The sequence below is a fragment of the Symphalangus syndactylus genome, chromosome 3 (assembly GCF_028878055.3).
Source record: "Symphalangus syndactylus isolate Jambi chromosome 3, NHGRI_mSymSyn1-v2.1_pri, whole genome shotgun sequence".
Lineage (NCBI taxonomy): Eukaryota > Metazoa > Chordata > Mammalia > Primates > Hylobatidae > Symphalangus > Symphalangus syndactylus.
Window position 1 is genome coordinate 64,800,382 of NC_072425.2, and position 27,840 is coordinate 64,828,221.

General features: G+C 41.6%; 2 protein-coding genes across 31 annotated transcripts in view; one reads left to right on the forward strand and one right to left on the reverse strand.

Moving 5' to 3' along the window:
• Positions 1-18,035, reverse strand: part of LOC129479284 (transducin-like enhancer protein 4) — a 151,844-nt gene extending 133,809 nt beyond the window's left edge. For 17 of the 24 annotated variants that reach the window (XM_055272169.2, XM_055272159.2, XM_055272168.2 and 14 more), the window contains exons 1-4: positions 17,141-18,035; positions 16,185-16,282; positions 15,043-15,106; positions 13,801-13,845 (exon numbers count right to left, since the gene is read on the reverse strand). In XM_055272169.2, coding sequence (XP_055128144.1) covers positions 13,801-13,845; positions 15,043-15,106; positions 16,185-16,282; positions 17,141-17,185 — 252 coding nt within the window. In that variant the 5' untranslated portion in view covers positions 17,186-18,035. Of the gene's footprint in view, positions 1-13,800; positions 13,846-15,042; positions 15,107-16,184; positions 16,283-16,602; positions 16,810-17,140 lie in introns of those variants that run through there. The other 7 variants (XM_055272170.2, XM_055272177.2, XM_055272174.2 and 4 more) reach the window with 2 other exon arrangements.
• Positions 18,036-18,337: 302 nt separating this feature from the next.
• LOC129479286 (uncharacterized) overlaps positions 18,338-27,840 on the forward strand; it is a 76,300-nt gene continuing 66,797 nt past the window's right edge. For 4 of the 7 annotated variants that reach the window (XM_063636960.1, XM_063636961.1, XM_055272181.1 and 1 more), the window contains exons 1-2: positions 18,338-18,516; positions 22,121-22,332. In XM_063636960.1, coding sequence (XP_063493030.1) covers positions 18,400-18,516; positions 22,121-22,332 — 329 coding nt within the window. In that variant the 5' untranslated portion in view covers positions 18,338-18,399. Of the gene's footprint in view, positions 18,517-22,011; positions 22,337-27,840 lie in introns of those variants that run through there. The other 3 variants (XR_008656634.1, XM_055272180.1, XR_010120226.1) reach the window with 2 other exon arrangements.

The following is a 27,840-nucleotide window of genomic DNA, read 5'->3' on the forward strand; positions in this document are numbered from 1 at the left end:
TGTGATCAGGACATGACAAAGACAAATATAATGTATTTTGCCCTGAAGAGAAAGAGCAGAAGGGCTATTTTGCAGTAAGATCTTCCCTAATCCCTCAGCTGGGTAGAATCAGGCCAGAAACGTTATGTTGAATTCTCAGGCGGCCCAGTCTATCATACACGTCTTGGTACCAACCAGACTGGTGTCCCAGGAGAATGGTTGAAATGACTGAGAATGCCCAGCATGGACAAAGGAAGGCTAATAAAGGGCAACACTTCTGAAAAACCTAGACAAGGAGTAAGACTAATTCTAGTGACTTCAATGGGGAGACAGGACTAATGGGCCTCACATAAAGAAATTTCTGCCAATCCAATACCTCCACTGAAAATGTCTTCTGCCTTGCGCAGTAGTAGCACCACAAAGATCTGGATGTTTTCAGTGGAAATCAAGCTGATTTCCAATGAGAAGCTGAACTTAAGTGTGAAAACTCCATCCCACCGAGGTGGTTTATCATGGTCCCTTCTGTAGGAAAAGGAAGATTACAAAGGATCATGTAATATCTCTATTCAGAACTTAACTACCACCTACCCCAACTCTGCTTATCATCATGGGAAAGGGAGGAAAAAACCTGAAAAGGTTAAGTATGTTTGAACGATTCTCTCAAATTGACTTAACTAGAGAAGCCAGATAATGCTCATACTTGGCCTTTCTCTACTCAAAGAGGTCATTATGCCCCAAACCTATAACTCTCCAGGCCATAAAAAGGCAACAGAATTTAATAATATTTTCTTCTCTCTGGAGCAGAGTTTCTGAGTGTTGGCACTACTGAGATTCTAAGCCAGCTAAGTCTTTGTTGTAGAGGGCTGTCCTGTACATGCAGATGTTCAGCAGCATCCCAGACTCTACCCACTAGATGCCAGTGGCACCTCCAAGTTGTGACAACCGCAAATATCATCACATTGCCAGACATCCTCTGAGGAAAGGAACTGCTCCAGTTTGCAACCACTGCTCTAGCACAGTACCTCCCTAACTCTTTTGTTTGGGTTCCAGTTTCCTCATTGAATCAGTAAAGGCTACGGATTCTGCCCCCCAAAAAAGGTACACAATTATGCATATAAATTCCAGAACTATATAGAACCTTTCAAACCCAGCCAAGAACCTCCATCTTTCCTCCACCCCAGGCAGGCACTCAGAAGTTTACAGTTCCCTGAATATTCCCGTGTGACACGTGGTTACAAAAGAAGGTGCCATGCCTGTTTTAGAAATCTCACATTCAGAGGTACAAAAATATCTAGAGGCCTGTGGTTATCCCGCCAGGGACAAACAGTAGAATCTGTGATAAAAGATGAACCAATGAATGAGTCCACTATCTAGTGTGTTAATTTGCAAAACAAAAATAAAACAAAATACCCAAATGATACCAGCTATTATTTTTAACATTTAAGCTCACTGTGTACAGAACACAGAAGCAAACGATTTGTTTTTTTCATTTAGAAAACAAGGATAGGCTAGGCGCGGTGGCTCACACCTGTAATCCCAGCACTTTGGGAGGCCGAGGTGGGCGGGATCACGAGGTCAAGAGATCAAGACTATCCTGGCCAACATGGTGAAACCCCATCTCTACTAAAAATACAAAAAAGTTAGCTGGGCGTGGTGGTGTGGGCCTGTAATACCAGCTACTCAGGAGGCTGAGGCAGGAGAATCGCTTGAACCCAGGAGGCAGAGGTTACAGTGAGCTGAGATCGCACCACCGCACTCCAGCCTGGCAACAGGGCAAGACTCTGTCTCAAAACACACATACACACACACACACACACACACACACACACACGCACACATACACGGATAAACAAAGAAGTTTACCACAGTCACTTATGAGACATTTATTGCCAGTGGTTCAGAACCAGAATGTAGGCTCTCAAGCCAGAATGCCTGGCCTTGACACTCCTACTCTGTAACCTATCAGCTATATAACCCTGGGCAAATTTCTCAGCTTCTCTTTACCTTAGTTTCCTCATACGCAATAACGATAATCAGATCCCTTCCTCAAAAGATTACAAATTAAACAAATTAATACCTCTGAAGCATTTAGTGCTTTACCTGGTATCCAGTGGGCACTCGATAAATTTTAACTGCTCTTATTATCACTAACGCTTGCCCAAGATACACATGAAAAATCTGTTAACTATATGTAGTTACTGATGTGCTCTTAGCCTATAGAAGGACCAGGAAGATGCAGCTACAACTGCAAAAAAAGCAACACAGCAGATGGTTCTAGGTTGTGAAACATTGGCAATATTAGGATTATTTTAGCTGTCCGCACAATAGCCTAACATTGCTCAAAGTGAGATTCTACAAAAATACAAACACAAAAACAAAAAAAACCTGGCTGTATTTCCTCTTATAAAAATTATCTTAAAACTTAACTTACTAAAATGGCATGCCTATAGTACTAAGCAATGAAAATAGGGATGAATTTTATTTTTAAGCTGGTCATTTAAACATCATATGATGTTAAGAGTTGAAAGATATCTTAGAAATAAATCATCTGGCAAAGTATGAATCCAATTCTAAATTTTAAAAATGCCAATCAGCAGCTCAAGGACCTGTAGTAGACTGAGATAAGAACTCCTACTCTCTGATTGCCTATCTAGGCCTTTTTTGCTCATCATAAAGCCAGGCCCTCCCTAAGCACTCAGAAACAAAGACAGCTTATATAAAGGTGGCTGATACTCAGAATATGTGATGCTACATGAAATGCAATAAAATGAAAAATTAAAATATTCCTTTAGCTGTTCCATCATTCATTCATTCATTTCTTCTACTATATTCCAGGCATTGTTTTAGGTGCTAGTGGTACAGCAGTGAACAAAACATATTCTTCTGTATACAAAAATATAGTCAGAATGAATAAGGTGTAGTGTTTGATAGCATAACAGAGTGACTAGAGTCAACAATAATTTATTGTACATTTAAAAGTAACCAGGAGTATAATTAGAAAGTTTCTAACCCACACAAAAAAAGGGTAAATGCTTGAGTTAAAGGATAGTCCATTTACCCGAATGTGATTATTATGCATTGTATGCCTGTATCAAAATAGTTCATTTACCGCATAAATACATTCACCTACCATGTACTCATAAAAATTAAAAATTAAAAAATTTTTTAAAACCAAAACCACATTCTTCCTTTTTGGAACTACACTTTAATGAAGGAACCTGATCTCTACTGTGTCTTTGATTTATAAACTCCAAAAGGCCAAGATTAAACATTTCTCCCTTCTATTTATGATTAAGCCATTTATTTACAATGAATTTATCTTCCCTAAGGAAAGGATTCCTGATAGGACAAAGCAAGAACGTCCTGAGGATTTGAGATGTCAAGCTCACCGTAAGCCACAGTTTACAGACATGCTTTACCTCAAGCTAGAGAAATTGACACCTACATTAGATTCTGGAAGAGTAACCCCCGGAGCTAATTACACAACAGGTAATAAACTGCTACATAGCCCCTTTGCACATCATTGGAAGAAAATTATTGAATCACATTATAATTCATACAATTTCAGAGGTCATACAATTAAGCTTTCTTTTTTTTTTTTTTTTTTTTGTGACGGAGTCTTGCTCTGACACCAGGCTAGAGTGCAGTGGCGCGATCTCAGCTCATTGCAACTTCTGACTCCCTGGTTCAAGTGATTCTCCTGCCTCAGCCTCCTGAGTAGCTGGGATTACAGTCACGTGCCACCACGCCCAGTTAATTTTTGTATTTTTAGTAGAGACGGGGTTTCACCATGTTGGCCAGGACAGTCTCGATCTCCTGACCTCGTGATCCACCCACCTCAGCCTCCCAAAGTGCTGGGATTACAGGTGTGAGCCATGTGCCCAACCTAAGTTTTCTAATATATGCCAAAGGAAAAGTACAAAAACTAATCACTTTAAAGACATACTGATATATTTTATTTTATATATACTTTTATATTACATGTTTTATGAAAATTGCTCTACTTCTGTGTCAACATTACTTTAGCCTGAATGCTGGCCATAAGAGAATCAGTGAATTGTAAACCACCTACTAATTAAGTGAAGAACTTTGTCATCTAACATCTGTGTCTCACTGTGTTCATCCACAGGATGGGGGGAATGCTTTATTATTGGGGTTTACACGAAAAAAAAGGATGAGAAAGTACCTTATAAAAAATAAAGTATTAATATTATATAAATATACATTTCTACTCCTAGGCCCATTACGTAATTTTGGATTTTAAAAATTCTGAAAATAAGTGCTAAAAGAGACTTTCTAAGACTGAAAAAAAAAAAAAAAAAACCATTTCAATTTCTGTTCACTGGGTCACAGCAACAAACCACACTGAAATGGTCATTTTAACCAAAAGAGCTGAAAGAGATCTGGGCGTTCACTTACACCCTAATTTAAAGATGAGAAAAGCGTGGCCCTTAAAGGTATGGTACTCAGCAATATCACAAAGCTGGTTACTAGCAAGGCCAGAACTAGAATCTGAGGCTCCGGAATCAATCAAGCATTTGGGGGGAGGTAGTAAGTATGCTGATGGTGGAGTATTCCAAACATATCAACTGGAATAAGGCAGAAATATCTATCATACCAGTGTTCTGACCTTGAGTCAAACCCAAGATCTATTTTACCGGCTAGGTGATTTTAAGCAAGCTATTTAAGCTCTCTGTCTCTCAGCCCCAACATACATAAAATGGAAATACTACTACTACTATAATCTCATAAGTCTGTTGTAAGAATAAGTGAAATATTATCGACATGATAAGCAATCTAAAATTGCTTACTGTTATGATTACTATTCTTTCAACAACGTTATACTATCTCTACCAATAAAAAAAAATTAAGACATTTTCAAAATTCCTTGTCCCTTGAAAAGAACTAAAAGCTTGCATTTTTTACTGATTTGCAGGGAAGTTAGCTAAACACACAATATAGTCAAGATCGATATTGCTCCATATTCATTCAAACCACAGGTACACAGACCTATTAATAGTAAAAGAATTCTTCAGATAAACACTGACTAGTGATACAGTGACGTTCAAACTGAATTTTAAATTCTGTTTGGAATGATTCATCTTTTCATCTTTAAAAATGCAGACTCAACATACTAAAATACATATATTCTACTTTAGCTATACTAACTTGTTCCTAAAAGGCACAGCAAGTTTGGTTGCTTTTGCTTCCTCTTTCCAAGTGTCACTTTTCCACAAACTAGTAGACAACACAGACCTAAGTATGCCTGAGATTCAGTATTTGTTATCTATCTTGCAACCTAATATACCCTTAAAAATCTTAAAGCACACATATTCTTGGCTAGCTCTAACTGCTATTCTCTCATTCACCAAATATTTTATTGCGCACCAGCATCTACTATGCGATAGGCACAGTGCTCAACACCGGGTACACAGCAGTAAACAATAAAAGCTCCTGTTTTCATGGAGCTTACAATCTAGCACAAGACAGAGACAGGCAATAAACAGGTAAGTATCTAATATAGCACGTTTGCATGGTACAGTTCAGGAATGCTAGATAGCCAGTTTTATGAAGCACTTTTCTAAAAGGGGACCTTGGCTTTATATTTCAATATTGCTGATCCTAGACTCCCTTTAGACAACACACGGCAGGGCAGAGGCAATGAGAGGGCAGAGGGGAGGGGAGGGAGGAGCTGTCCTCAAACACAAACACAGATCAGATCTCTCACTAGAGATGACAGTGTAACACTCTTGGACCGCCAGTAGTATCACTATGCTCCTCTTGTTGCAGAAAGCCAAACACATCATAGAAACAAGCACATTATTTGCTGTTTGGAAACAGCATGGTCAGCGAAGGGAGCCCTGGAAGGGAAGTCAAGAAACCTACTATTTCCTCTTCTGCCAGTGACTCTCACTATGCAACCTCAGGCGCATTCGCTGACCTGAGTGAACTCTGGTATCTCCACCCCCGTGCTGATCCTCCCTGACTGTGACACTGGGTTAGTCTCTTAAGCTCTTAAGCCTCAGTGTCATCTGTTAAAGGAGGCCAGCAGAATGACACTGCTTGGCAAACTGTTGGGTACTTCACTGACAGAAGCTATTTAAATAAATACATGGATCCAAGCTTGCTACCTGCTTTACAGAACATGAGGAATATTAAAGAGAACATATAAAATGCCTTAAGCTCTCTGTAAAGAAAGGGTGTTACAGAGTACTAGTGCTTATAATTTCTACTATGACTATTCTTTCCAGTTATATTTTCTTGCAGTTTCAAATTCAATAACCAAAATCACCCACAGACCTTCAGAAACAGAATACATAGTTAGAAAATAAGGACAGAACCCGAATTACAATAATAATAATAATAATAATAATAATGAGTTAAATAAGCCTGCTAAGAAATCAAAAAGCCAATATCCCTCCTCATCCTTCCCCAACCTCTCACTTTGCCTAGGTTGCTGCAAGCAACAGGGCCCTGCAGAGGTCCCAGGCACACCACAGCCAGCCCAGGTTGGGGATAGAGTACTGCCTTGCATCGGGAGAGAAGTTATCCTTTCATTCCATGACACGCAGAAGCTGCCTCCACCATACAATTCTTGAAATGTGTGTGGGCAAATCCTCAAGAGAGATGACAATGCGATGCACTCACCAGAGGACAGAGTACCTAAGGGGTATCCCAGAGTTTTCTCTTCTGCTTATTTGATGAACCAGCTAAGAAAATCCACACCCTGCCCATGTGTCACCCCTGGATGGAAGAAGGGTTACACATGCAGCTCTCCAGGGATAAGTTTTGGCTCAATGATATAGAAATAGCAACAGCCTGGCATAAATGCTGGGTAAGTTCCAGTGAAAACAGAGAGGGTATATAGATCTGTGGTGATGAATGCCAGCTAAATCCCTCTTCACAGATAGAAAACAACTACCACTGAGAGCTATTATTACTAAGGCAAAGACAAAACAGCTCTAACTTTTGCTTTTGACTAAAACTTCTGAGGCCCTTCCTCTTTAGAGTAATAATTTCATAAACTGTTTGCAGTATACTTACTTTGAACAAGTCCTAAGCCTTGCAAACTGTCATTATCAGTGTAAATACTCCGTTGCCCATGCCTAAATGTGCTGCCCCCCTGCTTCTCTCCAACAGCCCAGCTTATAAAACTGGTAATAACTTAGCTAGTATAGGACACTGAATCTACCACCATTGCTGGAACGCTGGAGTCGTTTTAAGAGGGTGTGTAGAGGGATCAAGAAAGTGCCTTCTAGAACGCACATCCCTGTCCCTCTTTTCTCTAGCCACCAAATACATTATTGCTGTCCAGAAGTGGTAAACCAAACCATCAAATCACATCAAAGGCAAAAAAAAAAAAAAAAAGCCACATTACAACAAACACAAATAACTTATAAATGCATTTTTTAAACATTTAATTCCCAACTGGTTTCCTCTACCTACCTTATAACACAAGAAAAAAAAGAAGAAATAAAAAAGATGTATTCTAGGAAAGCAAAGATTAAATGAAGAATGTGAAGAACAGTGGGCTGGTGCCTGTACTGTCTCCTTCACCAGTGCTGCAACAGCACCTAGAGATGTAGCTCATTAGTCCGGTCCATCATTCCTACACAGCTCAAAGTGATATATACCTAGATACAAAGAATTTTGCCCATCAAAATAATAAATAAAAATAAATAATATCCAGCAGGGATTAAGGGGCAGTGAAAAGGAACTATCCTTTTGTTTGAATGCTGCAAAGAAATTCTTTTAACAGTAAAAGCAAAACATCTGCCTTCATTTAAAACTGAATTGTGTGATTTCCTGCATCTACGAACCTCTTTCTAAACTACAAAGAGGCTACAAAACATCACATTTTCCCCTCCCAGCTTCCCCCTTCAAAAGCCCACAAGATGGTGATTAACAAACAGCCCCTTGTCTGTAGGCACTCTCCTAAGCCACAGGAAAAGATAGAAGTTAAAGAGAACAAGTTTGTAAACAAATGAGAAATTGGTTGCCTAGGGAGGAAGCAAATTCCATCTTGATAAGCAAGCAGCTCTCCTAGCCCATATGTGGGAGATTCCCAGTGAAAGCAACCTCACCCTCTCACCCACTGAAAGCAGTCTGGATGCAGAGGGCAGGCTGAGCCATCCATGGACTCTAGGCAGTTGCAGAGAATCCCCCAACTCAAGAGGTTCTGCATATGAGCCTAAAGTTCAGGGACTCTCTATTCCAGGAATGAACTCGGGCCTGAATCTCTAACCCATGGCAAACCCATCTCCCAGGAGATAGCCTCCCACGTAAATTTATTTGAAGTCCTGAATCCACCAACTATTAGCTGTATCACCTTGTGCAGAGCTGACCCTGTTTAATCAACTTTTGACTGGATATAATCCCTGTCTTAGGATCATTATGAGAACTAACGATAAGAATTTTGGCAGTGTGCCCAGATCAGTGGTAAGTGCAAGCCAGATATATAATAAATGTCGACTTCTATTGAAAGGAAATTCAAATTTCACTCAAGAATCACTGCCTTAAGTGAAAAATCCAGATATCCTCCTATGATATCTCTAGAAAGACAAAAGAATCCATCATGGGAGAAGGAAAAAGGGAACTCCCCACAGTATTCGGAAAACACGCACCCTAAAACATACACACACCTTAACAGGTTAAATTTCGTCCTCCAGATCTGCTTCCCGTGCAGGTGCTGTGGTAAGTAAAAGGACAGGTCATTGGGTCCTGCCCAAGGTGCTTCCACTTACTTATCAACTGCCCTAATACTAGACCTTCTGAAGGGTTTTGGTAAAAAAATCTAATTTAAAACCTACACTCATTTAGATTTACTAAACAGGAGTAAATGAAGTTGGCCTCCTATTTTAAAATGCCCAAATGAGAGGTAAAGGGGAAAAAACACCACCAATACCCTTCACTCCGTTAACATTAATTGTGGAATATTATCAGCATGCAAACAATCTTAAATTAGAAAAGGTGGCTTTAAACCTTAATGAAAATCAAAAACACAAGAACCCTTCCCACCCCCACACGATCTTGTAATTGTATCTGAAGTTTATGCAGGCATCAAAATTTCACTTGTCATCTTTGAGATTTTATAATCTAGTAGTATCCACCCCACTATTCAGGCCCTCTAGATTGTTATTTCCTAAGATAAAGTTCTGTCAGGAAAATCTTCATTTATTAGTTACTTTCAGCTAGAACACCCCATCTTCGATGATAGTTCACTCTCATTATTATACAAGAGTTCAATTATACCTATCTCTGAAAACAAAAAAAAAAAAGGCACTGGGTAAGAATATAACAGACACATTTGTGCCTCCATACTAAAACACCTACTCCTCCATCTACTCTTCTAAATCTAAGAGTACACAGTAAGACAGAATATGTGCAAAAAACTGGCAAGGTTCAAAAAAAAAGTTATCATAAGGGAAATTTGGTCTAAAACGAACTTTCAACAAACTCCATAGCAAGCAGTGTTCCCAAATAAATTTACTGCACCCTAGAATCAAGTACACTCAAGGCTAGAATGTCATGCCAGTCATATATTACTTCAATCTCAATAAATCTCTTCTTACTCTCCAAATCCTAGCTGCTTTCTAAAATAGTTCACTAAAAAACACCAACCTAATTAACAACAGCTTCCTCTGCAACAGTGGCCTTGATTTCACTTATTTACACATTAACTGCAGCCTGCTTTTGGCCAATCCAGTCTATTCTCTGTACCATGCCGAGCCTTTTATCTGCCCTGGACAGCATTTTCTCCAGCAGATGAAGTAGATGCCGATTGATTTGCTGTCGAGCATGGTAAATTAATAGCAACAAATTGCTGAGGGCCCGTCTCGCTGCTCCACCATGCTTCGGCAGTTTTGCTTTATTTGCTCCATGATGGGCAGCAGTCGGCCTCTTCAAGTCAATTTCTTCTTAACAACCTGCAATACTTTTCAATGGTGAAAATAGAGCTGTTCCTTGTAAGTCAGAAATCAATATCTTATTGCCCTTAGAAAATGCTAAACAAGCAGTATTGGCAATCCACTTGGTACTAGAGGGTATCAGATATAATGCAAATCCATACTGCTTCCCTCCTTGTAGTTATTACAGTTTGCTAAAAGGTTCCTAATGTCATTTATCATCATTTACCATCGACCAAAGAGGCTATGATTATGATATCCTATCAGTTGGCAAGGCCCTTTCATTTCTATTCAATTAATATTTTAGCAGCACTCAAATGGTTGTGGCCCAAGTCTCGTAATAAAATGTACATGGCTTTAAGTGAAACAGGACTTTTCTTGCTTTGATTAAATATACATACATACACACACACACACACATACACACACATAAAAATACACACATAAAACATACATAAATGCGCAGTACTTACTTTCAGATTCTATGTGTTTTAGATTTCTAAAATTTCCTGATGATTACTAAAATTCAAATGAGGAGGTTTTCACATCGTAGAATACTAACTATAAGGAAGTCATAGATGTTCTCATTCTCCCCTTTTCAAAAGACGGTATGTTCATCTCCATTTATAGTTCCTATAGGTTGAATTCACATACCTACTGTTCCTAATCTATATCCAATACTCACTTTTTAGAATGGTAACCACTGCTGTCAGAGTCCATCAGTGAGGACTTCTTTAATGACAGCATTACAGGTGAAAGATGGGAACAAGCAGCATTTAGTAATGCTATCAACTCCATGCATCACCCCACTGTGCCATTTAGAAGCCACCAACCCATTTAGAAGCCACACTGTATTTACTAAGAAGAACAATCAGCAAAAAAACTTAACAACTAAACCCTGGGTCAGCTGTCTCATACAAAACAAAAAACAAAAACCACACACTTAGGGAAATCCTTAGGGAATAAGGGTCTATGTTCTTTCATTTTTAAAAATTCCATTTTGAAGACGTCACACTAAAACATGTGCCATTTCTAACCATGTCCTATTTGTCATCTTCACTTTTATGCTAGAACTTGAGACAGTGGCACAGCATTAATTCCCATTATAGCCTAGAATACTTCATCCTAACTTTTTTTTTTTGCTTCATCTGCTTAGCTCTATCAATCCTAAAGATTACCAGAAATTTAGATTCATATTTTATGTTCCAATTCCATGTCATGTCACCAAATTCCCCTTTAAAAAAAAAAAAAACCACTAATTCTACCAGACTAATGCTATTTACTCAGTTACCAAAATTTAAATTAATTATGTTCTCAAACATAATTGTTAAAAATTGGCAACATTATGCAGGCTTAATTAAGATTAAATCCAATTTACTAAATGTACTTTAATTGGTACTAATTACATTAGCTTTCATTTCAGAATGACAAATTCCCCATAGGTTTCATTTTATAGTTCTCTATCAGAATCAACACAGGGTGACTGATGATGAGCACCACATATAAAGGGGAGGAGGGAGAATACCGACCTCCACCCTGTTTGTCTTTGCTTCATACTTTTATCTTTTTATCAGTTTGCTAAGTCACAGAGTCATGACTCCATCACAACCATCATTTTCTGTTCCAATGAAAAATTTCTCTAAAAATAAATATTCTGTGGCTAGCAGCAGCCAAGAAGAACAGGAACGTTAACCAAAAAATACACAAAGGTTTCAAATATCAGGGCCACCAATTACTAGGGTACTTCCAAGGGCTCCCGGGATTCCTACTCTTGAACCCTTTGAGACACAAATCTAATAAGTGAATAAACCTAACCCGATCTTGAGAACTAGGCCCAATTATGCCGCAGGGCAACTTCCCTGCATTATTGCTGCTTTCCATTACAAGGGTATCCAGCGAGTACATCTGGAAGAGAGACTAAGAGGAACTAAGGCTGTCTGCCTAGGAAAACAAATAAAGACAGATATGCCTCTACGCTTAAGGGGGAGAAAGAAAGAAAATATAATAAGTAGGTGGTTTGCAGGGCTGTCTGTATTTCATAATGTGATAAACTGCCCTCAGGATTCTTGATATGATTGAATTTAAAAGGAAAAGAAAAAAAGGGAAAATGTACTGTTCTCAATTTTAAATAGATGGCATTTGAGGCCAGCTGGACAAGAAGATGACAAAATTATAGTGGTATAAAATGTGTAAAATTAAGGGATCTCACATGCCCCCTCGAAAAAGAAATACATACAGCCAAATACAAGCTACGTGCCTGTTAGAAATGTAGATGGTACAAGGAGAACTGGAAACTAAGTGGTTAGGGTAAACAAGATACAGAAGGAGAAATAAAGGGACTAAATTAATCATCTGGTCCAATCTTTAAAAAGACACTAATTAATTTTGGGGAGTGGGGTGCAGACAAAAAAAGAGACATACACAAGATCCAGACCTCAAAGGAAATGTAATGAAATAATTAACAAACAATATCTCTCATGTAATTTATTCCTGTAAGGTAGAACTAAGAGAAGTCCATCCACAAGATTGAACGGATTTTGTTTAAGCAGAAGATATTTACATTACTAATCTAAACAGAAATGACAAAGATGCCAAAATAAGAATTTAATTTCAACAGGCCATTCAAACTATACTATAATGCTAATATTGACATAACCAAATAGCATACAAAGTAAAACAGTATCTGAAATTAAAAGTCCTCAATGTAAGCAACGTCTCATTTTTTTCCAACTTTTTGTTTTCAAATACTGTTCATCAGATTGCCTTTATTGTCTAACAGCCATCTTTTAAAGATCTACTATCTGGGATGTTCTGAGCATGTAGAAAATAACTATACCCAAAAAGGAATCCATAAATAGTGAAGGCCTAATAGTATGTGCTCATTTCATATTTTCTCAACTTAGAAAGTAATGACATCCACCTTGACCATAAATAGGAAATGAAAAGCAGTAAGTTTTCCCTTGTCTTTTTCCCAGCAGGCAAACACATACACACCTATTCTGAAATGGCTGATGAGACCTGAAGTGCTTCCACTAGGAGATCACTAAAAATAAATGCTTCCTAGAGGAATTACTATTGCCAAACAATATTTTTTATATATATATATGTATATATATTTGTGTGTATATATATAGAGATATATATATATATATATATACACCCGCTATTATTCTTCTGTCTAGGAAATTTAAGCCAAACCATTTTATTCAGTCTCCTGCACAAAAAGAAGACTGAGTCGTATCTCTCTCAGTGCTTTCTGACTAATGATTATCTTTTTTTTTTTTTTTTTTTTGCTACTGAACTAATTGCTAGATTTCAAGACCCCATGTTGAACCTTATCACATCCTCCTATCAGGCTCATTTACTCTGTACAAATTTTGGAAGTAACGGTTATAGTTCTTGGTAAGACCCAACTAAGTAGCCTCAGGGGACCAGTACAAGGATTTTACATCAATTTCTTTTGTAGCTCCACAGATTTCATTTTCATCCTCCCAGCTCACCCTCTACCCATTCTTTCACATTAAGCCAACGAAGGCGCCACACAATTTTACTTTTTAATATTTTCCAAGAAAAGCTCTTTCACAAGACAAGTTTGCAATGCCCAAAATACATAAAGCAACTCTTTCAGAAGAATAACAAGAGGATTTTAAAATTTAGCATCCTGCTGTTGAAAGTGTACAGAGTTTAATATGTATTCAGACTTTTTAAAATAACATTTTTAAATTATAAAAATTAGGATAATATGAAAGAAAGATGGGGAGCCACACATGAAAAAACAGCATTTTCTTCACTACCCAGTCCTTTAAATACAGGTAGCCACAACGGCTTGCAGAATAAAACTGCAAAACATACAATTTTCTTTTCAAAGTGTACCAGTATTACTGTCATTTAAAATGGTTATAAAGAAATAACTTACCTGCTTGTGCATTTCTATATTCAACCCATAGGACATTTCATAATACTGTCAAAGAAGGAAAAGCAATTAAATGCATGACTTTCATCAAACAGTCTTCCTAGTTTGTTCAAAATGCCCCAAGTAAATCTGAAACAAACATAAAAGCCTCACCTAAACCAGTATCTTCATATAATCTACACCAGTAAATCAAGAGCCCATCACTATCTTTAACCATCTTAAGACACAAATTCTAAGAGAAAACACACAAAACTAAGAAAAATTAAATTCAAACACAGCATTCTTAACATCTTCAGTTGTCTTTATACATCCCAAGCAGATGCATCAAAAAAGTCTGATGAAAATTTGGTATCCTACGGACTCTTAATTCCTAGGCACAGCAGGCAAGTTAACAGCAAAGAATGCGTTATACAAACGCTGATGTTTTGAAAGGAAGGTTGGAAAAGGTGATGCTACTTAAGAGTTTGATTTCTGATTTGTTAGTGTACTGCTCATATTCACATATTCAAAGCAAAAAAGCTAGACAGAAAAATAAATGAGTAGGTTATTCTGGAGCTTTCTTGGACAATCATAAAAATATGCTTCATAATACTTCTGTAAAAGCAGATCTGGTTTTTTGAACGTGTAGTATAACTAGCATAGAAATTCTGGCAGAACAAATCAGTTATACAGGATACTACAACATTCCTCAAACCAATATAACACTATAGAAACTGAAAACATACAAATATTAATGTAATAGTAACATAGTGAGAAAAAAATTTGAAAAATTGTCTGCTGTCTTTCCTTATCCATCACTCCTTTTCAAAGAAATAAAATATTATTTTTAATAATGTCTTTAATAATAAGACATTAAAATGTTAACAGCATACAGAAAAACTGGCTAAAATTGTTTGGAGCAAGAGCAATAAAACAACAAAGAAAGCCACTAACACAAAAACATTTTTGCTTGTGACAAAACAAACAAGGTTTTGTTTTTATTCTTTTTTTGATCTGTAAAAACAAAGCACAGAAAATTATACCCCATGTGCCTGAACTTTCTGAAAATTCCAATCAAAGCCAGTTGTCAAAGGCAAGTTATAACATCCTAGAATTACAGGTTGCTAATAGACATATTCCCACAACTTCAACTGCACTGGCAGGGTGACTGTGATCTATCTTGCAGCCTCCAGCGATTTAAACGTATTCTTGTTTTTGGTATTCCAAACTAATAGGCACTTTGAATCTGTGACATGGTTTTCTTACCATGACATAATGCCGCTGCATCTCTGTCTTCTCACTGGCGAGTTTCTCACATTCCAGCTTCAGACTGTTCAAGACATAAGATACTCTAAGTACAATGATCTTAACATCCTTCAACTCTTAAACACATATTCTAAATCTCACCTACAAACGACTAAATCAACAATCTTAAATAAACACCCCCATCATTACGGAAAGGGAAAGGGGAAAGGGGTGGTGGGAACCAGTCTGTACTTGCCCCTTCAATAAGGATCATATATGTGGTTTTTTGTTTTTAGGATTTTTTTTTTTAATTAAGTTTTAAGGAAACAAATCCTCGTATCAGTTTAATTCAGGAACTTCCTCCAGAATTGAATATTCACTTAATAAAACAAACACGAAAATAAACCTCAATAATGACTGCACATACAAGCACAAATAAGTCCTCCAAAACGTCAGTTTCTTTAATGTTCTACAAAGAGATTAATGAAAATATGAATCAAGCATGTCTTATGAATGATGTCTTGTTTTTTTCCCTCCAAAACACAGACAAGTTGAATACCACCACCCAGGGGCAAAGTGCCAATCGGGTTCAGTGGCTTGTTTTGGTTCTTGCATTTATGAAATAAGAATTAGGCATCATTAAAAAGCCAGCTAAAGAAAAATGTCTCAAAGGCACCCTAAGTCTAAAAATCGTCTATAAGATGAAAACATTTTTTTTTTTTTTTTTTTTTTGCATAAAAGTAATGAAATCGCTCACTCCGACTTCCCTGGGCTCTCAGCTCTTCAGTGGAATGGCAGAAAGAAGTGAGAAGGAATCAAGTCCGGAGTAATAAAGAACCAAGGATGTCAAAAGGCCCCAGAATCTTCCCAACCTTTCATTCTCCCGGCCCCAATAAATCAATATCGAAAGTTTGGCCTCAGCGTTTTCCAAGTCTCTCCAGTTTCGACTGTTCTGCCTTCTTTTTATTTACGGTAGAAGAAATGTTTAATTTATTTACACCTGCCTAAGGAAGGAGGCCTTGATTTGCCCTTTCTGCCCACCGAGAAAAAAAAATAATACCTTTGTGACGCCCCCACAAAAAAGGAGAAGGGTGTTTGTGTGTATTTGTCGGGGAGACAAGAGCTAAGCAAACAGGAGGATCAGCTAAAGTCAATATCGTTACCTGTGGTATTGAGCCTGTAAAAACTGAAACTCTTCCTTAATCCGATCACAGGATTCGGAAATTGTAAATTTAAAGGGTTGAGCAGGCTGATGCGGTGCCTGAAGAACAACAATAAAATATTTAATTAGCCCACATCACAGGCGAAGCAGGGAGACGGAGAAAACATACCACGCGGCGTTAGCGGGGGGTGAGGAGGTCATCGCGCACGCAGGCAAAGAGCGATTAAAACTCTCCTCCCGCAACCCTCTTCGCGCCCAACAGCCCAGGCAGAGGCTGGTTTCGAGGTGGTCCTGGGGCCCCGCATACTCCCGCCCGCAGGCCCCCGCGCCCCGGACCCCGAGGGTTCGAGCCCCGTCTCCCCTCCCCGGCCAAAGACGGGCACCCAGGGACCCGCGCGCCGCGCCCACTCCCTCCTCACCCGGAATCGAAACTGGCCCGTCGGGGGGACCCGCGCCATGGCGTCGGGCTGCGGTCAGGCCGGGGGAGGAGGGGGACGGCCGCCACCCTCTCGGCTCGTTCGTTCGTTCGCTCGCTCGCCCCGGGGGCCCGCGGCGCCAGGGGCCGGCGTCCCGCACTTCGGAGCCGCAGCCAGCCCAGCAGCGCCGCCGCCGAGGGCGCCCTCCCCGCCCGGGCGCGGAGTCGCGCCTCCTTCATCGCTCGCCACCCCCCCTCGAGGAGTCGCGGCGCGGGGACCGCAAACGGCTCGGCGCGGCTTCCAGGGGCTTCAAAGACAACAATAAGAAAATGGCTACAACTCAATTGCCTCTCCGCACCCCCTCCGAGGGCCACTGCGCCGGGGGTGGGGGTGATGGCGGGCGGGCTGCTCCTGGCGCGGGGCGCCGATTTCTTGCGGCTCTCCACGCCCCTCCGGCCGAAAGACACAACTCGGTGCGCAGGGGGCGACGCGGGGAATCCCCCAGCACCCGGCGAGCCCGCGCCCCGCCGCCCGCACTCACCGGGTGTCTAGTCTGCGGGTACATCTTGCTCAGGTCGCGAATCATCCAAGCCGATTTAGTTGGCTGCGCTCGGCAGAGGCGCGCGGCTCATTGGCTTTAATGGCCCCGAAGAGGAGGCGGCCGCGGCAGCGGAGGCGGCTAGCTCGGTCTGAGGGGCGGCTCGGGCGGTCCCGGCCCCCGCCGGGTCTCGCGTGACACGGGCGGCAGGAACGCGCGGCGGCGGCTGGGTGCCGGCTGCCGGGCCGCTCCGCATTCCCCGCGGGCGTCACTGGTCCGTCGCGGGCATTGTCCGGCGCGCGTCTCCCAAGGCAACGCTCCGACGTTCGCTCCGCCGAGGCGCACCCGCCGAGCCCGGCGCCGCGGCCGCCGCTCACCCGGCCGGGAAAGTGCGAGCTCCGCGCCCCACCGCCCGCCAGCAGCGCCTCTCGCTCGCTCTGCGTCCCACTCCAAACTTTTTTTATTTGTCTTTTAATTGGTTGTTATTCCTCCGAATGAATGATCTTTCTTCTTCCCTAAAAGCAAACACAAACTCCTTTGGTTCGGAAGAGGTCTCGGCGGTGCTTTTTGGGTTCTCTGGAGATTTTTTTCACTTCACAGCAACGATCTTTTAAAAGGCACCTTTTAGCTTCTTTTACCACATCTCATTTCCTTATTTTTCTTCCTTCCTGTTTTCTTGTCTTTTTTTTAACCCCAAATTGAAGGGGATTATAAAAATAAAAGAGTGAAACGCTTGCGGCTTTTTTTTTAATTCTCTCTCCTTTCAAACTCTGCGAACACCACCTCAAAATAATATACAAGTGTGTGAGAAAGGGGGAAGAAAGCAGCCAACAACCCAAACACCCGCTCAGAACAGCTCTAACAACACGCTCTGTGTAGGTGACTTCTTTGACCAAATTTAGCAGCAGCTAATCATTAACATTCTGATACATATTCACAATCTTCCGCGGGGCGGCCGCGCAGCATCCCGGGAGATGTAGTCCTCTCCGGGCGACCCTGCCTGAGAATACGGCCATATTGACTACAATCACCGGCCCGCCACGCGAGCGCTCTGGGGAGCTCTCCAAACGCCCCGCCCTCCCCCGTTGCGGTAGGCGTCTCCAGCAACCAATCAGAGGTGGCTGAACATTAATCGCTGTTCTGTGTTAGTGCCCATCATTTCACTGCTGACAAATGGCAAGCCAGCGGGGAGGAGCCAACCCAGCTGAAACCCACGTGGGGGCCGGGCGTCGCCTGTAGCTCCGACCAATTAACGAAGAGGAATGAGGTTGGCGGAGGCGGGGCGGAGATGGCCCGCCCACGGCGGAGCTTCGCCTTGGCTGACGTTCCTTAGCGCGAGCGTTCGAACCGGAGAAACATTTGTTCAGCTGTCAATCAAAGTAACGTGGGGCTGGGAGAATCGGCGGCTGCTGCTGTTGCTGCTGCCCTGGCTGCATCTTCAGAATTAGGTGTTGGTGGTGGTGGCGGCGGCAAAATAAAGAGGGTGGAGGGGGCAGTGAGCCTGGGGGCTGGTCAAAAGATCTCCTTCCGAGTCTCGTCCTCCCGCCCACCCGTCTCCCAACCCAGACACCTTCGGCCCCTCGCTCCGCAGCCGCGCTAGGAATGCGGACTAATTAGGGTCCAATGTCTCCTTAAAGAGACAAGCTCGGCCTTGTGTAACGCGCCGAAACCCCTGTTGAGACAAGAGGGGGAGGATCACGCTGATCCTACTTCGTTCGGTTCACATCAATTTTACGCGCCGCTGGAGCCGGCATAATTTTCCGTGTGAACGCGGACTCGGTCCCCTGTTCTTGTTTAGAGCCAGAAATGGAGTCGCGAGATGCTGGCTGGGGCCTGGGCCGCGGGGTGGGCGGGGAGCTCGTCCCTCCGAGCCCCGCGGAGGCTGTGATTGCCATTTAGTTCCGAAACAAGCCTCCCTCCCTCCACCCCCGGAGGCACTCGGAGAGAAAGCGCATCCCGACGCTCCATCGGGGGTCACGGGGCAGTAACCGTGGGGTCTCCGGGTAGGGCTGAAGATCCGGGAATCAGAGACGCTGGATCTCCAAAGAAACTTTGCCGACTGGGCCACGTAAACCCCGCAAATGGTCGGTACTGAACAGAGCAGGCCGACAGGGCACGGGTAGAAAACGCCCCTGCGCGCCCTGGGACGTTGCCTCCCCCACATCAGTACCAAGACTGCGCCTCTTTTTCCCGCTCTTTGGAGAAGCAAGTCAAGTTTATCCCCGTTAAAACAGATAAGGGTGCCACGCGGTCCCGAGAGATGGCGGAAAGGTGGGGTGGCCCCAGGGGCAGATGCTGGAGGAGGAGAGAAAGGGGCAGCCATGGCTGAGGAGGGGCACCCCTAGGGAGGGGCCTGGGAAATGGCGGCGGCCCCCGTCAGTGCACCCTTCCATCCTTAGTCCGTGTCCAGCTGGAGGCAGCGCCCCAGTTCAAGGGGAGGCCGCTGAGGCTCGCAGTCTTTCCTAGCGAGCGTCTAATCTTGGGAACAGGGAAAAAATTCGGAAAAAGTCAAGAAGAGTGTTGGCTAATGTAACAGGCTGGGTTTTAGATGTTTATTTCTAGGCGTGCTTGCCTACTGTAACTTGACCTGTTGGCTGAGATGGTGCCCCTGGTTCGGCGTTAGTGGAAAACTATTCTTCTTAATGATATCCCTTTCCTCAGTGGACGACTCAGTGACTTAATGTCCAACCTAGCACGTTCTGTGAACCTCCTTCCGTTCTGGCCCCTGTAATGAGCTGGTGCAAACGAAGGCTATGGTGGTCTTCACCTGCCTCTAATTTCATACTAAAATCCCGGAGCCAAAGTTCACAGAATGTATCAATTAGGCAAATATTTTCGCCTCCATCCCCAAAATAAGAGGACAGAGAACTCCTTTTGACAGTTTTCTGAACCTCTGCTGTTCCATACCTAGCCACATGTGACTGTTAAGCGCTTGAAATATGTCCAATTCAAAATGAGATGTGCTGTAAGTACACATATATGTGGGATTTTGAAAAAATCAATGTGAAAAAACTGCAGCTCAATAATTTATAATTATGTCAAAATTGTGATCACATTTTGAATAACTCAGTTAAAAAATTTGTAAAATTAATTTTGTCTGTTTCTATTTATTTATTTATTGTATTGATGGGCGTCTTCCTGTGTTGCCTAGGCTGGCCTCAAACTCTGAAGCTCAAGCTGTCCTCCTGCCTGAGCCTCCAGTGTTGTTGGGACTGCAGGCACACACTGTTGTTTTTTTTTTTTTTGAGACAGAGTTTTGCTCTTGTTGCCCAGGCTGGAGTGCAATGGCGTGATCTCGGCTCACCGCAACCTCCGCCTCCTGGGTTCAAGCGATTCTCCTGCCTCAGCCTCCCGAGTAGCTGGGATTACAGGCATGCGCCACCACGCCCAGCTAATTTTTTGTATTTTTAGTAGAGACGGGGTTTCTCCATGTTGGTCAGGCTGGTCTTAAACTCCTGACCTCAGGTGATCCGCCCGCCTCAGCCTCCCAAAGTGCTTGGATTACAGGCTTGAGCCACTGTGCCCAGCCTCTTTTTACTTTTTTAACTTTGTTCCTAGAAAATTTTAAATTATGAGGCTTACATATTTCCATTAGACAGCCCTGCTCTGAAAGCTTCCCAAGAATCAAAAGTGAGAAGACTTTAGTGATACAGTTTGTACACGAGGATAGCGAAGTTTCTAAGAACACCAGCAACAACCATGTTTTATTCTAAGGTTGGTTAGTTGTTTACTCCCACTAGAGGTTTTCAATGGTTTGTGAAATCACCCACAGTGCCTCTCTAGGAAGTTCCATGTTCTCTATTTTAGCCAGAATGTTAGCAAGTTCCATGAGAACAGGGACCTGGTTGTGTTCACAGTTGCACTCCAAACGCCCCAAATTATGTCTGCCATCACTATCTGGTAGTTGGTGCTCAGTAAATATTTGTTGATGGCGTTAATGAATGAATACTACATTGCATCCTTATAGGAAGTTTCCACATCATTTGGGTCGTATTTATTGAAATTCAGTGCAGTTTTCTCCCAGGACAGGAAACGAGAATTCTAAGAATAGAACCCGAAGAGCTTTTGAAAGGGTCAGTGGACAAACAGGAAACTTTGCTCTGTTAGGAAATATCAAATCGCTTATAGCAGGGATCTTTCCCCTAATCTCTCTCGATGGTTTGTGTCAACAGACAAGTGGCTAGAGAAATCAAGATGTTTCTTTATTTTTTAAGTTCTGTATTAAAATATAGCCCTTGGATGTGTTTCACATTTTGGCCATGTGGCAAAGCTATATAACTCACCTCAATGTCTCAGAAAGATGCCAAATGAAGCAACTGGTGGCCCAGCCCTAGCCCTAACACAGACTAAGTGGGGCTCATGGCCACTTTTGTCTCCTTTTCTCTGCTGTGCTTGCCTCATTGCACTTCTCACTAACTTGAGCCAAGCTATGATGTTATCTGGGGGCCTGTCTTATCCCTACCACAGAGTGGGGGACAGCTGGGGGGTTCCAGAGTTTTCATATGGGAGGCACTTGGCAGCAACTTTCATGTTAAAAGCTAGGCCTGAAAGCTCCAATCTTGAAGTGGCATATGCCAAGCATGCTTTTCACTTAGGTTAGATGTAAATCACTTATTTATTACTTCACCAAATATTTATTAAACCTACTACGTGCCAGAATATGGGGATTTCACAATAAAAATGGCTATTATTAATATGTCGCCTCTTAGCTCCAAATTCATCCTCATTGCCTGCCTGGTGAAACTGAATCTGAGCCCTTTAAATATTTTGCAGCTGTTACAAAAGCTAGGTCAATAGAAGGCCCTGGAGAGACATTGCAGGAGGAAAGGGTTTGGTTTCCTGGTTCCTGGCTCTGGTTGCATACTGGGAAGGTTCCTACAGCACAGGTAGCAAGCAGCAGCACCCAGCAGCCAGCAGCTTCCTCCAGAAGCCCCTTAGGTGGCTTTGGAGCAAGTGCCTCTAATGAGACACCTCCCTCAACAGCTTTCCTTGGAACCCCAGAGAATGGATTTCCAACAAGTTCTGGAATGTGGATTTCTAGCAAGTTCCAGAAGGCAGAATTCTAGCAGGGCTTTCCTGCTACTCAGGAAGTTACAACTGTTCCCTCTCCAGCAAAGTCTGGATCTCAGCCAGCCCTATGAGTGTGTCTGGGTCTTGGAGGAGTTCTTTTCGAGATGCTGTATCTCAGCCCTAGGGTAAGTAGCTTTTCCTTATATCTCTATTTCTGTGTTATTTAGAGTTCTCTTTACCTCTTACCAATCCCCCTTTGCTCCAATTCCCTGTTATAGGTAATAATTTTTTATATTGAACTTTCCTCATTGAAATTACTGTTTTTCTCTCTTGATCGGATCCCAATTGATACGGTAAACAACATAAGCAAAGTGTCTTTCTTGCTGCTGCTTACATTCTGATGGAGGGAGATAGACAAACAGTTGCATAATATGAAGGAGTGACAGGAGTAGTAGAACTAGTTCAGATGGGAGTTCATAGAAGCCTTCTTGGAGGAGGTGACATTTAAGCAGAAGGCTGAATGCCTAGAAAGAGTCAGCCAAAGCAAAAATCACTGAGAAGCAAATTTCAGGTGGATTCAAAAGCCTCATTTGAGGAAGTGTTGGTGAATGTGAGCATTTTTTAAAGACTGGTACATGCTAGAGACAGAGTAATATAAGATTAGGTCATGGCTACATCACTGGATTCTGGTCACATTGAACTTCTTATGCCTGATAAAAGCATTCATTTTCTACTCTGATTATAATAGCCATTGTGGAGGGAGAAAGGCTCGTAAGCAGGGAGTGATAAGATCATTACAAATAGCAACTTGGTATAAGGTGCCCACATTCACACTTGACCTAAGATTAAGAAAGTACCCTTTGTCATATTAAAGAATTATCAAATGTTTTTAATTGGGGGCAGCTGATAAAGAGTACAGACGCACACACCCTGCCTTCCCACACACACATCCTTTGGTACTGCCACTACCTCACCCCCACTAATGAGTGATGGGTCCATTTTAATTTGGATAGAGGATGCCTATGCAAGTCTGAATGTCAAGCTCTGCATTGAATATATAGCTAGAACAGTGATGATCATAGAGAATCCAGGACATGCACATCCATTTCTAGATCTGCAATTGACTTGCTCAGAAACCATCCTCCCATCTATGTTAAGATAGAGAGAACTGGACAGAAAACTCATTATTGAAAAAGATTCAGGACATCAATGCTAAAGAGAGTGACAAATTTCTTAACTTGTCTGGTTAGGCAGAGCTTTGTTGCCAGCTGCCTCGATGTTTAGTGGTGAAGACTGCCAAGCCATCTTTGTGTTGGGATGTCCTTTCTTATCTTGATGGATAAAAGGCATGTAGGTACCCGTTGCCTTTTTGTAGGGAGGGAACTTGGCTTGGGAGTGGAGTGGCCAAATTTGCATAGGTACTAAGGAGGCTTCTGGGACGAAATAACTTTCCTTATTGAAATGCTACATTATTTGAATGCTTTGAGATTATCCCTAATTAAGTCTGCAGGCAAGAAGGAGCACTGAAGCTTTCTCTTCCCTCCCAGAGATTATGGTGCAGACACAGTGGTGTATATGGGAGGGGCTATCTAGAACTCACCTTAAAGTCAACAGGAGAATGGACCAGTGACCCAAATTCACTAGCTGCAATACAGAGGCAGGAAGTATGGATCTTTCTCATTCGGAAATAACTCTTTATTGAAGATACGAATCTCCTTTTGGCTTAGACATCCTGGCATTAATGGGGTGCTTCGGGATAAATGGCTGAGTGTGTGAGGAAGATAAGTCTGCACAGGACTTTTATAAGTCACCTTATGTCAACAATGGAGCTGAGGGAGACCTTAGACTTCTTGCTAGTCTGAACAATTGTCTTGAATAGTTAAAAAGAGCTGTGAACTTATTTATACTCTATAACAGAGATCATATCTAAGAAATACACTACTAAAAATGACTCCCTTACTTGAGGAAAGCTCACATTGTCTTTAATTTTCTAAAATCTAGAAGGGATCTTTAACAGCTGCTTCTGTTTCATTCCCCTGCCTTTAAGCAAACAAGATATTATTATCCCCACTTTAAAGATTAATCAACTGAGGCTCAGAAATAAGTTACTTGCCCAAGGTTATATGGCTTGTAAGTACTGAAGCAGAGATCAGAACTCTTGTCTCCTACCTCCTGATTTAATACCTTGCATAAACCTGAATTCCACAAATAAGCATTCAATTAAAGTATGTAATTTGAGCACTATCCAATTCACCTGCCTGGTTTACTCCTTTTCAAGCAGATGCTTTATTGCAAAAATGGGGGCAGAGGGTGAATCAGGGAGATGACTGTGTTGCAGCTGCCACCGTGCAAAGGCTGAAACTGAGAATTATCATGGCTGCAGGAAGCACGGCTCACCCCCTTCAGCCTCCGACCTCGGAGTGTCTGAAGGCTCAGTAAGGAAGTTCCAAAGAGATGCACAGTGCTGAAGCCCTAGTCCTTTTACTTTCAACTAACAGCGGGGTTCACACCTATGCAGCTGCTCTTGCCGTGCCTTTCCACAGGCTCCCACTCTTGCTAACTATCACAACAGCCTATGGGGCAGACATTACAGGAGAAAATCTGCGCATTTCCTTTCTGAAATGAGTGATGTGGGAATGGGGTAGGTGTAGGAAAGTGTAACTAAACATCTTGCTGCTTTGTACAAGAAAATAATTCGTAAGAGTCTAGTATTATTTTTATTTATTTGTTTTTTGAGATGGGGTCTCACTCTGTTTGCTCAGGCTGGAGTCCAGTGGTGCGATCTCAGCTCACCGCAACATCCACCTCCCTGGCTCAAGCGATTTTCCCATCTCAGCCTCCCAGATAGCTGGTGCAGGCCATTACACCTGGCTAATTTTTTGTATTTTTGGTAGAGATGAGATTTCACCGTGTTGCCCATGCTAGTCTCTAACTCCTGAGCTCAAGCCATCTAACTGCCTCAGCCTCCCAAAGCTCTGGGATTACAGACGTGAGCCACCATGCTTGGCTGGAAAGTCCAGTATTATTTTCATTAGAACTGTGGGTCAATTCACGGTCTACCATGATCTGGCTAACTTTGGGTAACCCCTTTAACCTTTCTGGTCTCGTGTATGTTGTGTTTTATCCTTAATGGAGGTAAGTATGATCTCTAAACCCCTTTCCCCTAAATGCAAACATTTGCTGCTCTAAAAAGTGTTTTATTTTATCATCTCAGAGTTGGTCATATGGAATGGATTTTGAATTAGGATCATCTGCTAAGGTTGATTATATTTTCCTTACCCCTTTTTAATACTTCTGAAAAAATTATCTCCTGCAATGAAAATTATTTGGGGGAAAGTGGCTGTAGACACATTTGTTGAAAATTGATTAGTTGTCTCATAAAATGATCTAAACTGTAAGGAACTATATTCTTAATGCTACTATGTGGGCTCCTACTGCTATAATTCAGTTCAGGACTTGTCCTCAATATTATGTAGCCTGGAACAATTCTGGTAAATCACACGACTTCCTTTAATAGCAATCCTTGTAAAATAGTGTGAGCCATCATTCACAGTGTAATATCTAGTCCAGTGCACTACTACTTTTCAAAAAGACAATGATATTCTGAGAAATTTTGATTCATGGGGACACCCTCTGCTTCTGCTCCTTGCTTTTATATAGAACAAAATTTGAATGCTTTTATTACAGGTTTTTATTAAATATGTCTGCAAGAGAGACCATCGATACCTTATTTTTGTATGAACCCCGAGTGTTTACACAGTGTTGTTACATATTATTACCTCTGGTACTATGTAAAGTTACCAGCAGAGAAGCAGGATGGGTATTATAATCCCCATTTTACAGACTAAGAAACTAGGTTCACAGAAACCAATGGCCTCTTGAAGATTATACAAGCAGTAAAGCAAACAAGTTGGGAATCAAACTTGACTTTTCAAATTCCACTTTTTTTCTGTTCTACTAGAGCTACATATTTTTTCTGTTTTTTTTTTTTTTTTTTTTTTTTTTTTGGACAAAGTCTCCCTTTGTCACCCAGGCTAGCATGCAGTGGTGGGATCTCGGCTGCAACCTCTGCCTCCCAGGTTCAAGCAATTCTCGTGTCTCAGCCACCTGAGTAGCTGTGATTATAGGCGTGACCACCAGGCCTGGCTAACTTTTATATCTTTGTTAGAGACGGGGTTTTGCTATGTTGACCAGGCTGGTCTAGAACTCCTGACCTCAAGTGACCCACCTGCCTCAGCCTCCCAAAGTGCTGTGATTATAGGTGAGAGCCACAGTGCCCAGCCTAGAGCTGCCTTTTAATGCCTTACAATGATTATCATGCTTTGTGCTTCACAAAGTTCTTCCATATGCCTTTTCCTTCCTTCCAAAACCTTGTTGGATGGGGAGAGCAGGTGGTGTTGTGACCATCTTAAAAATTTGAAAACTGTAACTCGGAGAAAAGTGACTGGCCTGGCTCAGAGTTGGTGTGTATGTATTAATACAGGTACATACCAACTCTACAATCTAAGTTTATATGTATAGAAAGGTGTTATCAGTATAACCGATATGTCAGGAAGTGGATGCCCTCATCTCCAGCTTCTGCTGGATTCCTTGTTTTTATAGCTTTAGACAAGAATGACTCATCATCAACCCAAGTACAGTAAGAAGTTCAACATCCTTCTCAGTAGCTCCAGGGATTGCTGTGGGAGTATCTCTGTTTCTCCGTCATTTCTTGTTTCTGATGAAAGCTTGATCTCCCTTCTATACCCCCTGCTCATCTGTCCATTTTCCACACCAGACTACCCTTTGGGACATCCTGTACTCTTCTGAAGTACCTTGACCCAAGCCATGTGTGATGCCTTTACTGAAGTTTTGGGGGATGGAGGGAGTTAATGAGTCAGACGGGCACACACTGAAAGTGGAATATCAACCATCCCCATCCCTTGGTTATATCTGCCCCTTTGAAATGCTCAGTAGCAGAGGCCACTCAGTCACCGTGCAGTCTAGCAATTCTCCTTCCCTCATCTGCTCTCACCTCATAGAAAATCTATGATTAGCATGATTGGCATACTTTTCCCCAGTACAGCTGCTACTCTGTAGTGTTTTTATAGCTTAGGGTAGATTTCTGAATCTGACTAATTTTTGCAACATCTATATGAAAGAGAGAAATGCAAAAATAACTCCATTCCCAATTTGTAATCCAGACAGGCACCTTTTATAATTTTTCCAGTGAGAAATTAAAGAGAAATTACAGTTTTTAAAAGGAAAGTCATTCTGAAAATAATCTTATAATCTCCAGGAATGATTTTCATCAAGGACTTAAAAGCAATAAAGAACTTTTTCCTTTATAAGGTTAAGAAATTTGGTCTTTATGCTTTCTTGAAACAGTTTATTTTTAAATCCTTAGAGGAACTTTATATTCTTTGAAATTTTTAACATACGATTAATCATTCGGAAAATTATTTATTATGATTGCAATTTTCATATATAAATATATTTTCATAAGACATTGAAAATGTGAACGAATTGTCAGATATTTATTGCAAATTAAATTTGGAAACATTTTTATAACATTTACATTGCTGGCCAGCAATCCTTCTCTAACAACTTGCTCTGAAAACAGTAAACATGTGAATCATGTTGTAAAAATTAGTCAGATTCAGAGATTTCCTCTAACCTATAAAAACTATAATAATGGCTGGGCACGGTGGCTC